Genomic DNA, 13421 nt, shown 5'->3' with positions numbered 1-13421 from the left:
ATCTCAAAGCATGTGCAGTTACATCCAAATGCTCTTTTATAGCATAGATAGGTAGCAACCCAAGATGAACGCTCCAACCTTTCTTTATCCACGACAGTGTTTTATCTCAGAGGTTACAAAAAATCGCATTTTCAAAAAAGCTGCAGTAACTTTTTTTCCTTTACTATTTTAGAGTATGATTTTTGGTAGGTGCCAGTTTAAGGCAGCATCCATATATCTTACAAGGAATAATGACATGCTGCTAGGTGAGAAAATAGTTTGTAAATGTGATTTTTAACACTTCTGTTCAGGTATTTTTTCATTCATTAGAAATGAATCAATTTAATTGCAAATTCAAAACAATTTCATATATGTCATTCTTGCTTATTTTTAAATATACAGTACCATTACAAAAAAGTGTTTAATCCAAGTCGTAATTCATAGTCTTTATTTTTAAGTCATTCATATTATTTTATACATATACGTACAATTAAGTGTGACATTTTTAATCTTGGGTTTATGTCAATATATAAAGATGTTTATTTTTACTGAGACATATATTTTATAATTTTATACATATATTTTTCAGAGTTCTCTATATTAATAATTCCATAAACACGTATTATAAAGAAATGAATGCGATTTTGGAGTCAAACATACTTTAAAAAATCTCTATTGTTCTTAAATTGAGCAACCTATATCAAGTCATTGTGAGCCCTGAAGTTCCTTTATATGTGAAATAGGGATAAATGAACTAATTTACACTGCAAAATATGGCATGTACTGGTAAATACTAATTTTCATCTTCTTGGCCCTTTAAAAAACAATTGAATCGCTATGATTGCTATGTTCATAATACCAAATTTTACACTTTACATAAGCAATAAAATAATTCTTTTTTTTTTTTTTTTTTGAGACGGAGTCTCGCTCTCTCGCCCAGGCTGGAGTGCAGTAGCGTGATCTCAGCTCACTGCAACCTCCGCCTCCCAGGTTCAAGCAATTCTCTGCCTCAGCCTCCCAAGTAGCTGGCATTACAGGCACCCACCATCACGCCCAGCTAATTTTTCTATTTTTAGTAGAGACGGGGCTTCACCATCTTAGCCAGGCTGGTCTTGAACTCCTGACCTCGTGATCCACCCGCCTCAGCCTCCCAAAGTGCTGGGATTACAGGCATGAGCCACCATGCCTGGCAAATAATTCTATTTTTAATAACAGCAGTGCACCAAAATACCATTTTAAAAATCACTTGAGTCAATAACAATTCATTATGGCACATAAATCCCCTTAGGATATGGTATTAGACAAAGAGATAACAATCACATAAATTGTCACCAGAGTAAACTTGTAGGTGAAACTTTAACATTTACACATTGAAATTTGTCTGTGAAATCGCAATCTAAGCATCCCATTTTTTCATGTGAAATGTGACTACTTTGCTGAAACAAATAAACAAAATAAATGGAATTTTAGGCACAGTGCTAGGCAGATCCCCTGTCCCACAAGAAAGCATAAATGAAACTATGTCTACCTTGTTTTTCAAAAGGCCCAAGGACCCTATCACTTTTTCAAAAAGCTGCTTTCCAACGTGAACATCAACAGCAGACAAGGGGTCATCCAGGAGGTAGATGTCGGCTCCACTGTAGACAGCTCTAGCCAGGCTTACTCGATGTTGCTGGCCCCCACTTATATTCACACCCTGAAAATGGAGCAGGAGAAAAACAAGACGAGAGGAAATGCGTATACATCTCAAAGCATGTGCAGTTACATCCAAATGCTCTTTTATAGCATAGATAGGTAGCAACCCAAGATGAACGCTCCAACCTTTCTTTATCCACGACTTTCTAGGCCTAGCCCCAGCCCATTTCCTAGCATTACTAACTTGCACAAATTAGCAGATATATCCACTTTCTCTTAACTGCTTACTCTCGAAAGAGGATGCTAACAATTAAGGAGAAAAGAATTTCCGAATCTCTCACTCTGAAAAGTCGTGCCTGTGGGATATTAAACAAGACTTTTGGCTGCCAACCATCTACTGACATCAGTGATTATTTTTAAAATGACACATAGGAAATTGAAAATAATAACTAAATTACCAAAGAAGTAATCAACATGTCCTATTTTCTCCTGTAGAAAGATTAGCACAAGTCTTGTTGGCAAAAGTACAACTCCAAGAAGCAAGAATAGGGAATGTTCATCATGTCCATGTGAGAATTAAAGTTGACATGTACAACCACGTATGAAGAATTATGGAACCAGGCCCAATTTACTTTATTTATTTTATATTTAGGGTTTACAGATCTGGTTTAAAAGCTCTCAGTGCAGCACATAACTTAGCCAATGACCTGTAATTATAAAATGCCATTGCCTCTTTGCATTCTTCATCCTTCTCCTACTCAGCAAACATCTTCTGGGTATGACTATATTTTGAGTACTACGCTAGTGCTTGGGATTCAAAGATGAGTGAAACAGAGTCTCACGAGGAGGTCACATTTTAGCAAGGGGGATAGGCGTTATACACCCTCCTCCCACACACTCATATACACGCACATAAAGGAATGTAATATGTGTGTGTGCATATGCTTATAATAGCACCTAAATTGTATGTTTGTTGGGAGCATTCAATAAGTTTAGAGTAAAAATTTTAGGAAAAATTCAACACCGAGTATGGATACAATCAACATTAGCTATTATCACGCAGTTACTCTTCTTTCCAATTCATCCCTCTACCTTGTCATCACTTTTTCTGTAACTATGTCATCATCTTGCACAAAAACCTTGGATATCCACAGCTCCCTCTTTTCATCACTCATGAGCAACAGCAAAAACAACAAATTCTTTCGTATAAATCTAAGATGCTTATATTCTGGCGTTAACTCATCTCTTCACCACTCTCCCAATGTTGCCTTCAGGTGACTGTGGTTTGCCAAGCAGACTAACCTGGTCTTTCCTACCGGGAAGAGGCTATTCACTCTGCTTGGGAGACCACATCCTTCTGTTTTAACTTAAGGGCTACTCACACTGAAATGTCCTCTGAAGGCAACTTCCATTAGGTGTCCCAAGTGCAGAGATTCATTCCCTCCCTTCCTGTCTTGCTGCACTTTGTGTATGCATCCCATTGCTAGAATTGGCAATATTTATCTCAGTCTCTCTCACTAGCCTATGAGCCCCTACCTAGTTAATCCTTGTGTTCTCGACACCCGGTGTCTAACACTAGGTGATTAATAAATATTGATAAAGACAACTGATGAATATTATTGGCAGAGGTGCACCAGACTGCAAATCCCTTGAAGGCAGAGTGGTAGATCTCTCACTCACCACTGTGTACCCCATAGCAGAATAAGGGCATATAAAAATTAATAAATGTGGTCAAATGAAGAATGCCAAAAGAAAAGATGAATACAAGTAGGCGAAAAGTCTACAGTCATTGTCTTTTTTGTCTCTTAAGCACCTATAAACAGATTTCCTTTTGAAATATTCAGTTGCATGTGTAAAGTTCAAATGCAGATTGGGATAAATTTAATCATAAAAATAAGACATTATAAATGGCAATAGCATTTAATGCCTATATTAAGTCTATACTTGTTAGTTTGGATTTGTCTCCCTGTTTAAGATTTTTTACAGTTACAAAATATCAGATATTTCATACTTTTAGAGATTGGGTTTATCAGCATCTTGTTCAACATGTGTTAACAAGTTTGAAGAAGAATTCACATGTCTGCCTTTTAGCTATGGATCATTTTGCTTAGAGATGGTGAAGATGCAAGAAGAAATCCAAGGGTTGGAAAAAATAAACCTATTTAAAACTATTGAGAAAATACATCTGTAAAGTTATAGATTATAAATGAAGTAATTCTAGTTACAAGGTAAATTCTGGCTCATCCTGGATTTTACATATGTCTACATTCTACAATTTTGTTATGTATTTCTTGTATTAATTTCTATAATGGGCTTATTAGATAACATGAGGGCAGGTGTAAAAATGTCTAACAATGTTATGCTCACTCTTTTCAGAGATTCAAAGCACTCAGTAAGGATTATTTATTCATCTTTAGAGCACACATGAATTGCAGGCAGAGGCTACTTTTGCATTCATGTTTAATTAATGTAGATTTTAGTCAGGGGTTGGAGATAATCTCTCGGGGTTCATACTTCAGCTCATGATATATATATATTTGTATTTTTAAATCCAAAACACTGAGCAGAGTAATGACTATTTACTAACACAATGAAAATGAAATAGAACAAAGAGAGATGACAGGGGAACAAGTTCCACTTAAGCAGGAATGAGCAAACGTGGAGAAGTCACATTCATAACAGTATTGTTTTCAGAGCTTCCTTAGAACCTGGACTCGGGTGCCACTGCCGGAGACTGGTGCTCTCTTGCTCCTGTTCTAGCCTTGACTTTGCACACCAGAGATATAGGAACAAACAAAACTATTAGTCACTCTTTAGAAAGTGAACTGCATTGTGCCAGCCACCAAAACAAAAGTTTGATGGTCTAATGAATGGGCTTTTATTCCCCTAAGTGGATACTAACAACAGAATCTCCGACTGATTTTTAATCTTTTCCAAACAGTCAATTGTAGATAATTACTTGTCCTTAATATCGCCATCTCTTATATAGGAATTACATAATAATTTTAAAAAATTATAGTTGTATAGCTCTTCGAGACTTCAAGAAAAAGGCATTAACATTTTATTAGCAAGCTGAATGGGATTATATTTCTTTATGTGATAAATTACAGTTCCCTTACTCTTTCTCCAATCTCAGTTTGATCTCCCTTTGGCAACTGCTCCAAATCTGGAAGGAGAGCACAGGCTTCCAATACTTGCTCATAAAACTCTTTCTTCATGAAGGAGCCAAAGAGAATGTTTTCTTGCAAAATGCAATTCTGAATCCAGGCCTGCTGAGAAACATAAGCCACAGAACCCTAAAAAAGAAAGAGGTTAAAAAAAATTCTTAACTAGAGAAAAGGAGAAGTTGCATGCATCACAGTAAAGGAACATATTTAGTGCATAGTTTTGCCTTCTTTAGTTTTAAAACAGAAATAAAAAATTTAATATGGATACATATAATTACATAGATCATGGCACCATATTTTATATGTTTTATTGGAATTTCCTCCAAATGAGTTACTTTGTGCTTCTTATTTACTTTCACTGTAGCTTCTCTCTCAATTATCTGTCTAAAGTGGTATTCTCTGGAAGCAGATGCTGAGTGTGTTAGTTTGTTAGAGTTGCAATAACAACATACCATGGACTGGGTGGCTTAAACAATGGAAATTTATTCTCACAATTCTGGAGGCTAGATGTTTGAAATCAGGTGTTAGCAAGGTTGATTTCTACTGAGGCCACTCTCTTCAGCTTGTTGATGATTGTAATTTTCTCATGTTTCACATGGTCTCTCTCTCTCCGTGTGTGTGTGTGTGTGTGTGTGTGTGTGTGTGTGTGTGTCCTAATTCCTCTTATAAGGACACCAGTGATACTGAATTAGGACCCACCTTAATGAACTTGTTTTAACTTAACTAGCTCTTTAAAGACCCTGTGTCCAAATACAGTCACATTCTGAGGTACTGGGAATTAGAACTTCAACATATGAATTTTGGGGGATCACAATTCAGTCTGTAACACTGAATCAGATTTTGGGGTCCAAGTTGTTTGTTTGGGATCAACCCCTGTAGAAGGAAAGGAGGAGGGAAGATTAGGCAGAGCGAGAAGCCACAGATGCGGATGTGATGCAGAACCAAGAAAACTTTGGCCAATCTTCCGGAGAGCCATGGAAGAGAATTGGTCATCAGAGCTGTCCCAAGTCAGGCTGAGCAAAAGTGAGACCCTGGGACAGGCCACTATCTGAAGTCCAGGCCAACCTTGAAGGAGATGACTTCCTGTTCATACTCCCACAGCTGGGACTTGTAGAAGTCCTAACTAGTAGGAGGATCTGGGTGGCAAATCTCCGTGTATTATACATTAACCACTGCTCCCAAATTTATGTTTCATGATTTTATACCTTGAAATGATTTTTAAATATATGACAGTCTGCTGCATAAAATATCTTCTCAACTAACCCTTCTTTTCTAGAAAAAGAACCCATAGTATTTGCACTAGTGGCCTACCTTTCAATCTACCCCATGGACTCAATTCAAACACTGATTCAGTATTTTAAGTACTCCATACTCTATAACAATACCAGCCACTTAAAGTACTTTCTGATATACACACATGTGCAACCATTATTAGCCTTTTGATTTCTACCTACTACTTTAAAGATCAAAGATTAACTTGTAATTCTTCTTTGTTGAGTATGTAAGACACAGAATGGCTTTTGATCAAAAACAATATAGTTCTGATCTGACCTGATCTTGAACACAAAAGGAATTGTTCTCAAATTGCCTTGTGAAGTGAATAATCTAAACTTTGCTTTGAATTGCATATTAAATCAGCATGTGAGTGGTCGATATTTTGAATACTTGCTATGTATTAAGCAAGTTGAGCAGTGCGGAGGATGAAAAACAAAGGAGAAGAGACTGAAGAACATGAGAAAACAGAAACTACAATTTTCATAGAGATGTAAATGTTTGCTTTTATTTTTCCTTTCACATACAAATGAAAACATTTTGTTTCATTCTTAATAATGAAACTATAATAGAAGTTTTGTGAATTCAAAAATGGTCTCCAAATCTCTGATGTTTCTGCCACAGAACACTGAACATTGAATCCTTTTCATGAACGGTGCCTGGTGTGAGCTTTTGATACTGAAAAGAGTAGGGAGTCTACAGAGAAAGTTTAGCGACAATAGGCAGTTTTAGAGTTTGAATATTGTGGATTAAAATATGCCTCAAAAAAGTAATCATCTGAAAAACCGAAAAATAGAAAGTGCACACAAAAGCACTTTGAAAATGCCGCTATAATGTTAATTTTACTTCAATAGAGATAATCAGGATGATATAAATTCTGAATAAAAAGTATTTGGGGAAATAATTCAGAATGTGATACTTCATATCCTGCCATTGATCCAGGCCAAAAGCTTCCTGAAGGCCAATGACCAGTTATAAAAACAGATAATATACTTTTTCTTGGGCATCAGTAATTTAAAATAAACAAAGAATATCCTCTCTGTTTTACCACTAATAATGGCATTATTACAGTTTGTTTCATCGCTATGAACACCTTCTTAATTAAAAACATTCAAAGATATCAGAAATAATCCTTAAATCTTATTTTGAGAGCCTCAACAGTCGTAATAAAGACGATGATCATCATACATATTCATAGAGAGGAGCTAGGCTAGGTCTGTGCACATTATCCTATGCAATTCTCACCCCAGCCTTTTCAGCTTATTACTATTATTAATGAATTAAGTGAAATCTAGAATTGACATTATTTTTATCTTTATCAATTTCTAATTATTTTTCAATATCAAATAAAGGGCAACCTCCTTTTGGATTCTTTTTCGAACTCTTTGAAGCAGAATTTGTTGTTTTTTATGCCTCAATTCATTTTTCATATCTGATTTAGACCTTTTTATCATTGATTATGGTATTTCCCTCACTACACTATGACCTTTGAAAGAAGAGGGGCATATCTTATTCACGTTTACTTCTCTGGCAGATAGCATAGGCTCAGTAATTGCTTCGTGAAATAGCTGGAAAAAACTAAATAAAAATGAAATTAATATGACACTTATTATGTTTGTAATGTACACCCAAGTAAAAGGTACAGCTATCCTGAACTGCAGAGAAATGGCTAATTGCAATTGCTACAAACAGCATAGTGCTACAAAGATAGTATACTTAAGGTTTAAAAACAGTGGTGCTCATTAAGTGCAATCTTATCAGAAAAAGTCACAGGAATCGTATTTGGCCCTAGACTAGGTAACAGTCATGCCGAGATAAAAAAGAATAACAAAAATTAGTCACCAAAGGGCTGGAATCAGGAAAGATATAAAAGTAGAAAGAAATATGTGAGGAAAAATAGAAGGAGTTAGAGTTGATTTTTCCCAGAGAGGAAAGAAAAAATAATACAGTGAAGAGATGCTGATCTCAGATACATAGAGCTTGTTCATCTTGTCACAGGTAAGAAGGAAAGATTGGGCTACTTAAGTGTTTTACCTAAGAGTTGATTACATCTAAGGAAAAGTTCATTGGGTAGTCTACTGTTTCAAAAAGAGAGAGCTGATTAAGAACTTGTTCAATTCTTATTCTTATTGACCTTTAAGAATAGAACAATTAGTCAAGAGTAGATCTCTTCATGGTCCTAATGCTGAATCTTAAATGTAGGTTATTAATAACTTTATTTTTCTGAAGTTTCTTTTTGGTCAAAGATCCTACCCGAGAGTGGCTACAAGACTTCTTAGAAATGAAATGGCTGTAATTACTTAGGGAACCTTGCTGAATAATAAATAGAAACCTAATCAAATTACAATATAAATCACATTCATTTCTCTATAATTGGTTGCAATTCAGTTAATATCATCAAACAATTACCATAAGCATTTACAAATGATTTGCTGAAGTATTTGGAGAACAGAATTCTGTTATTAATCCACCCATAGTTAATCAATTTCTATGGAAATTGAAATGTTTGTTATAAACTGGAAATGCCCATTAAAGGCTTGCATCTTCAATTCAGCTTGATAAATTCTTATTGACACTAATGACAAGTTGGCTATAGCTTGTTACATTAGAAGATGTTGAAAGAATGTATTTTTTATTTTACCTTTCTTTGGACTACTCCGGTAAGTTTCTCCATTTCCCCCAGAATGGCAGAAAGCATGGATGATTTTCCAGACCCAACTTGCCCTACAACAGCCACTAAAGCTCCTTCTGGGATCTTTATGTTCAAGCTGCATGAGAAGGAAGGGAGACAATATAGGAGATTCTTTTTACGGTTGTTTTAAAAATCTATTCCTAGATAAGTCACTGTGTGCAGCACTTAGCATCATCCCTGAAATCGTCGCTTTTCACCTTTTTTGTACAAACACCTACCCTTCCAAAATGCAAACAAATGAACAATAAAATGCTGCAGGTAGAAGAAATAATAGAAAAAAGGACAGCAAGATCACCATGAAAATTAAAGGTGAAGTGAGAGGTTAAAAGTCTTATTAATTTCAGTATATTAATCTTATTAAAAACCTCCAAGAAATAAAAATACGGAGCATTTTAGAACCCAATATTAACATTAAAAAAAATTCTCCAAACCACGACTTACTCTTTTAGAACTGGCATTCCTGTTTTATCCCAGGAGAAAGAAGCATCTGTAAACTCAATAGCATGATCTAAGGAAGAAAAAAATATACAATGATGCATTTTAGAACCAATTACCAGATGTGTATAAGAGACAGCTTTGAAGCAGAATTTGTTGTTTTTTATGCCTCAATTCATTTTTCATATCTGATTTAGACCTTTTTATCATTGATTATGGTATTTCCCTCACTACACTATGACCTTTGAAAGAAGAGGGGCATATCTTATTCACGTTTACTTCTCTGGCAGATAGCATAGGCTCAGTAATTGCTTAGTGAAATAGCTGAAAAAAACTAAATAAAAATGAAATTAATATGACACTTATTATGTTTGTAATGTACACCCAAGTAAAAGGTACAGCTATCCTGAACTGCAGAGAAATGGCTAATTGCAATTGCTACAAACAGCATAGTGCTACAAAGATAGTATACTTAAGGTTTAAAACCAGTGGTGCTCATTAAGTGCAATCTTATCAGAAAAAGTCACAGGAATCATATTTGGCCCTAGACTAGGTAACAGTCATGCCGAGATAAAAAAGAATAACAAAAATTAGTCACCAAAGGACTGGAATCAGGAAAGATATAAAGGTAGAAAGAAATATGTGAGGAAAAATAGAAGGAGTTAGAGTTGATTTTTCCCAGAGAGGAAAGAAAAAATGATACAGTGAAGAGATGCTGATCTCAGATACATAGAGCTTGTTCATCTTGTCACAGGTAAGAAGGAAAGATTGGGCTACTTAAGTGTTTTACCTAAGAGTTGATTACATCTAAGGAAAAGTTCATTGGGTAGTCTACTGTTTCAAAAAGAGAGAGCTGATTAAGAACTTGTTCAATTCTTATTCTTATTGACCTTTAAGAATAGAACAATTAGTCAAGAGTAGATCTCTTCATGGTCCTAATGCTGAATCTTAAATGTAGGTTATTAATAACTTTATTTTTCTGAAGTTTCTTTTTGGTCAAAGATCCTACCCGAGAGTGGCTACAAGACTTCTTAGAAATGAAATGGCTGTAATTACTTAGGGAACCTTGCTGAATAATAAATAGAAACCTAATCAAATTACAATATAAATCACATTCATTTCTCTATAATTGGTTGCAATTCAGTTAATATCATCAAACAATTACCATAAGCATTTACAAATGATTTGCTGAAGTATTTGGAGAACAGAATTCTGTTATTAATCCACCCATAGTTAATCAATTTCTATGGAAATTGAAATGTTTGTTATAAACTGGAAATGCCCATTAAAGGCTTGCATCTTCAATTCAGCTTGATAAATTCTTATTGACACTAATGACAAGTTGGCTATAGCTTGTTACATTAGAAGATGTTGAAAGAATGTATTTTTTATTTTACCTTTCTTTGGACTACTCCGGTAAGTTTCTCCATTTCCCCCAGAATGGCAGAAAGCATGGATGATTTTCCAGACCCAACTTGCCCTACAACAGCCACTAAAGCTCCTTCTGGGATCTTTATGTTCAAGCTGCATGAGAAGGAAGGGAGACAATATAGGAGATTCTTTTTACGGTTGTTTTAAAAATCTATTCCTAGATAAGTCACTGTGTGCAGCACTTAGCATCATCCCTGAAATCGTCGCTTTTCACCTTTTTTGTACAAACACCTACCCTTCCAAAATGCAAACAAATGAACAATAAAATGCTGCAGGTAGAAGAAATAATAGAAAAAAGGACAGCAAGATCACCATGAAAATTAAAGGTGAAGTGAGAGGTTAAAAGTCTTATTGATTTCAGTATGTTAATCTTATTAAAAACCTCCAAGAAATAAAAATACGGAGCATTTTAGAACCCAATATTAACATTAAAAAAAATTCTCCAAACCACGACTTACTCTTTTAGAACTGGCATTCCTGTTTTATCCCAGGAGAAAGAAGCATCTGTAAACTCAATAGCATGATCTAAGGAAGAAAAAAATATACAATGATGCATTTTAGAACCAATTACCTTCAACCCAGAAGTCAAGTAAGTAATGAATGCAAAGAGGAAGTGCTGACCTCCTATATAGTTTGTTTCAATATTTTGAGGAAGAAGCTCCTCAGTGTGGAGAAAGTCTTCCAAACGCCCCAGGGATATCTTTGTCTATCAAAATAAGCACAGATGGAATTTATCTGGGGTTCAAGTAGAACTTAAACTAAAAAATGTTTATTATGTTTTACAGCCTGAGTAGAATTTTTATGCAGATTAAAGATATTGAGATAAATATATCAAGCATAGTTTGAATTGATTTAATGCTATAAATACATTCATTCCTAAAGACAAAGGGCAGTTTCAAGAATCAAAGATCAAAACTAATGTCATCTATGCTGAAAGGTATGAGAAAAAGAAATGAAAATCCTATATATTATTATAGAAAAGCTGTAAAAACTCTTAATAATTACAGAAAGATTGATTTTTTCCCAACTTCTTTGAGGTATAATTGAGAAAAATTATACATATTTAAGGTATATGACATGATTTTTATACACGTGCACATGTTGACATGATTACCACAATCCAGCTAATTAGATTATGTATTGCCTCCTGTAGACACCTTTATTTTCCTGTGTATATGAATACCTACCATCTACTCTCTTAGCAATTTTCAAGTATACAATACACTATCATTAACCATATTCATCATGCTGTACATTAGGTCTCCAGAACATATTCATCTTATAACTGGAAGTTTGTAATATTTGATCGACATCTCATTCACCCCTCCACACCCCACCCCAATGTCACCCTTGAGCTCTAATAAGCACTTTTCTTCACTCTGCTTCCATAAGTTAGACTTTTTTAGATTTCACATATAAGTGAGATAATAGAGTATTTGTCTCTTTGTGCCTAGTTTATTTCACTTAGTATAATATTCTGCCTTATTGAATACTATTATATTGTTTGTATATTTTTTTAATCAATTTTTCTGCCATTGGCCACTTAGGTTGTTTCTACATGTTGGCTCCTGATAATGCTGTAATGAACATGGTAGTGCATATATCTTTTCAACATAGTAATTTTATTTCCCTTGGATATTTTCCCATAAGTGGGATTTCTATCTCATATGGTAGTTCTATTTTGAATTTTTTGAGGAACTTCCATACTGTTTTCCATAACGGATGTACCAATTTATGTTCCTACCAACAGTATACAAGGGTTCCCTTCTCTTGACATCCTTGCCAACACTTGTTATTCTTTGACTTTTTGATAATAGCCATCCTAACAGATGTGAGGTAATATTTCCTTGTGATATAGAAAAATAAAGTTTTAAAAGCAACTTTAGAATTGGTGAGTGAATTCTGCTACTGATGATAAACAAAACTATACTGTTGACAACAATAATATTCAATTATAGTAAAATAGGAAATTGTAATGTAAAATAGCTATAAAATGTTTAGCTACATTAGGATAAATAAAATTACATTGTTTTCGGAAACCTGACTTACATAAAATTTCTAGTACATTTTTATTTACTTTGTGTTAGGGGACTTGTATCGTTAACACATAAGATGTAATTGGGCTGTGGTTTTGTTTACCAAGTGTGGCAAATCAGAATATACAGCTAGCTTTTTCTGTTTTTCCATTTTGGAAAAATAGTCTCCTTAAATGAAGGTAGCACAGTACTGCTAGCAATTGGAAAAGGCTTTGATATCGGACCTTTAGCTAGATTCTAGTTGCAAAACTAGAACAAAACTGTTACTCTAAGAACTGACATTTTCTTTATGAGAAGCGTGCTACGAAATCAAATACTAAAAGCATCACATCAGCGGTTCTTCTACGCCCTCTGTTGGTTATTTTAAGAAAAATAACATGAAAAAAGATGTGATGTAACAAAAATGGCTTAATTGGTTTTTACTATTCAATTATGTTACTCCTTATTCAAGTAATATTTTTTAAAGAGTAAAGTTCTTAAATTAAAGGATGATTCCAATAAGCAAATATTCACTTTGTTTATGAATCCAGACTTGAGGAAAATAATTGAATGGAGGATGGCCAAACCTGATATCCAAAAAATGTAACCATAAATCTCAGGGCAAAAGGATCAAGGAACTTTTCTGGGTTTCCTGTGGCTTTAGCATCCATCTACTCATTGTATCTAGTATCTAAACAGCCTCCAGGAACTGGAGATTACAACTAAAAGTAGGCAGACCCAGACATCTCACACATGGCTTGTTGGCTGACTGATATTATCAATGTGCTTTTCTCC

The 13421-nt window shown here is 34.6% G+C and overlaps 1 protein-coding gene across 1 annotated transcript in view; it reads right to left on the bottom strand.

Moving 5' to 3' along the window:
- The window catches only part of LOC105555157 (canalicular multispecific organic anion transporter 1-like), a 103354-nt gene that overhangs the window by 47663 nt on the left and 42270 nt on the right, over positions 1 to 13421 (bottom strand). Inside the window, exons 9-13 of the mRNA XM_012001960.1 lie at positions 11233 to 11317; positions 11070 to 11136; positions 10578 to 10704; positions 4734 to 4910; positions 1508 to 1675 (exon numbers count right to left, since the gene is read on the bottom strand). Of these exons, the coding sequence (XP_011857350.1) occupies positions 1508 to 1675; positions 4734 to 4910; positions 10578 to 10704; positions 11070 to 11136; positions 11233 to 11317 (624 nt within the window). The remainder of the gene's footprint in view (positions 1 to 1507; positions 1676 to 4733; positions 4911 to 10577; positions 10705 to 11069; positions 11137 to 11232; positions 11318 to 13421) is intronic.

This window comes from Mandrillus leucophaeus, unplaced genomic scaffold (genome assembly GCF_000951045.1).
Source record: "Mandrillus leucophaeus isolate KB7577 unplaced genomic scaffold, Mleu.le_1.0 Scaffold671, whole genome shotgun sequence".
NCBI lineage: Eukaryota > Metazoa > Chordata > Mammalia > Primates > Cercopithecidae > Mandrillus > Mandrillus leucophaeus.
This window is presented reverse-complemented; position numbering and strand designations above follow the sequence as displayed.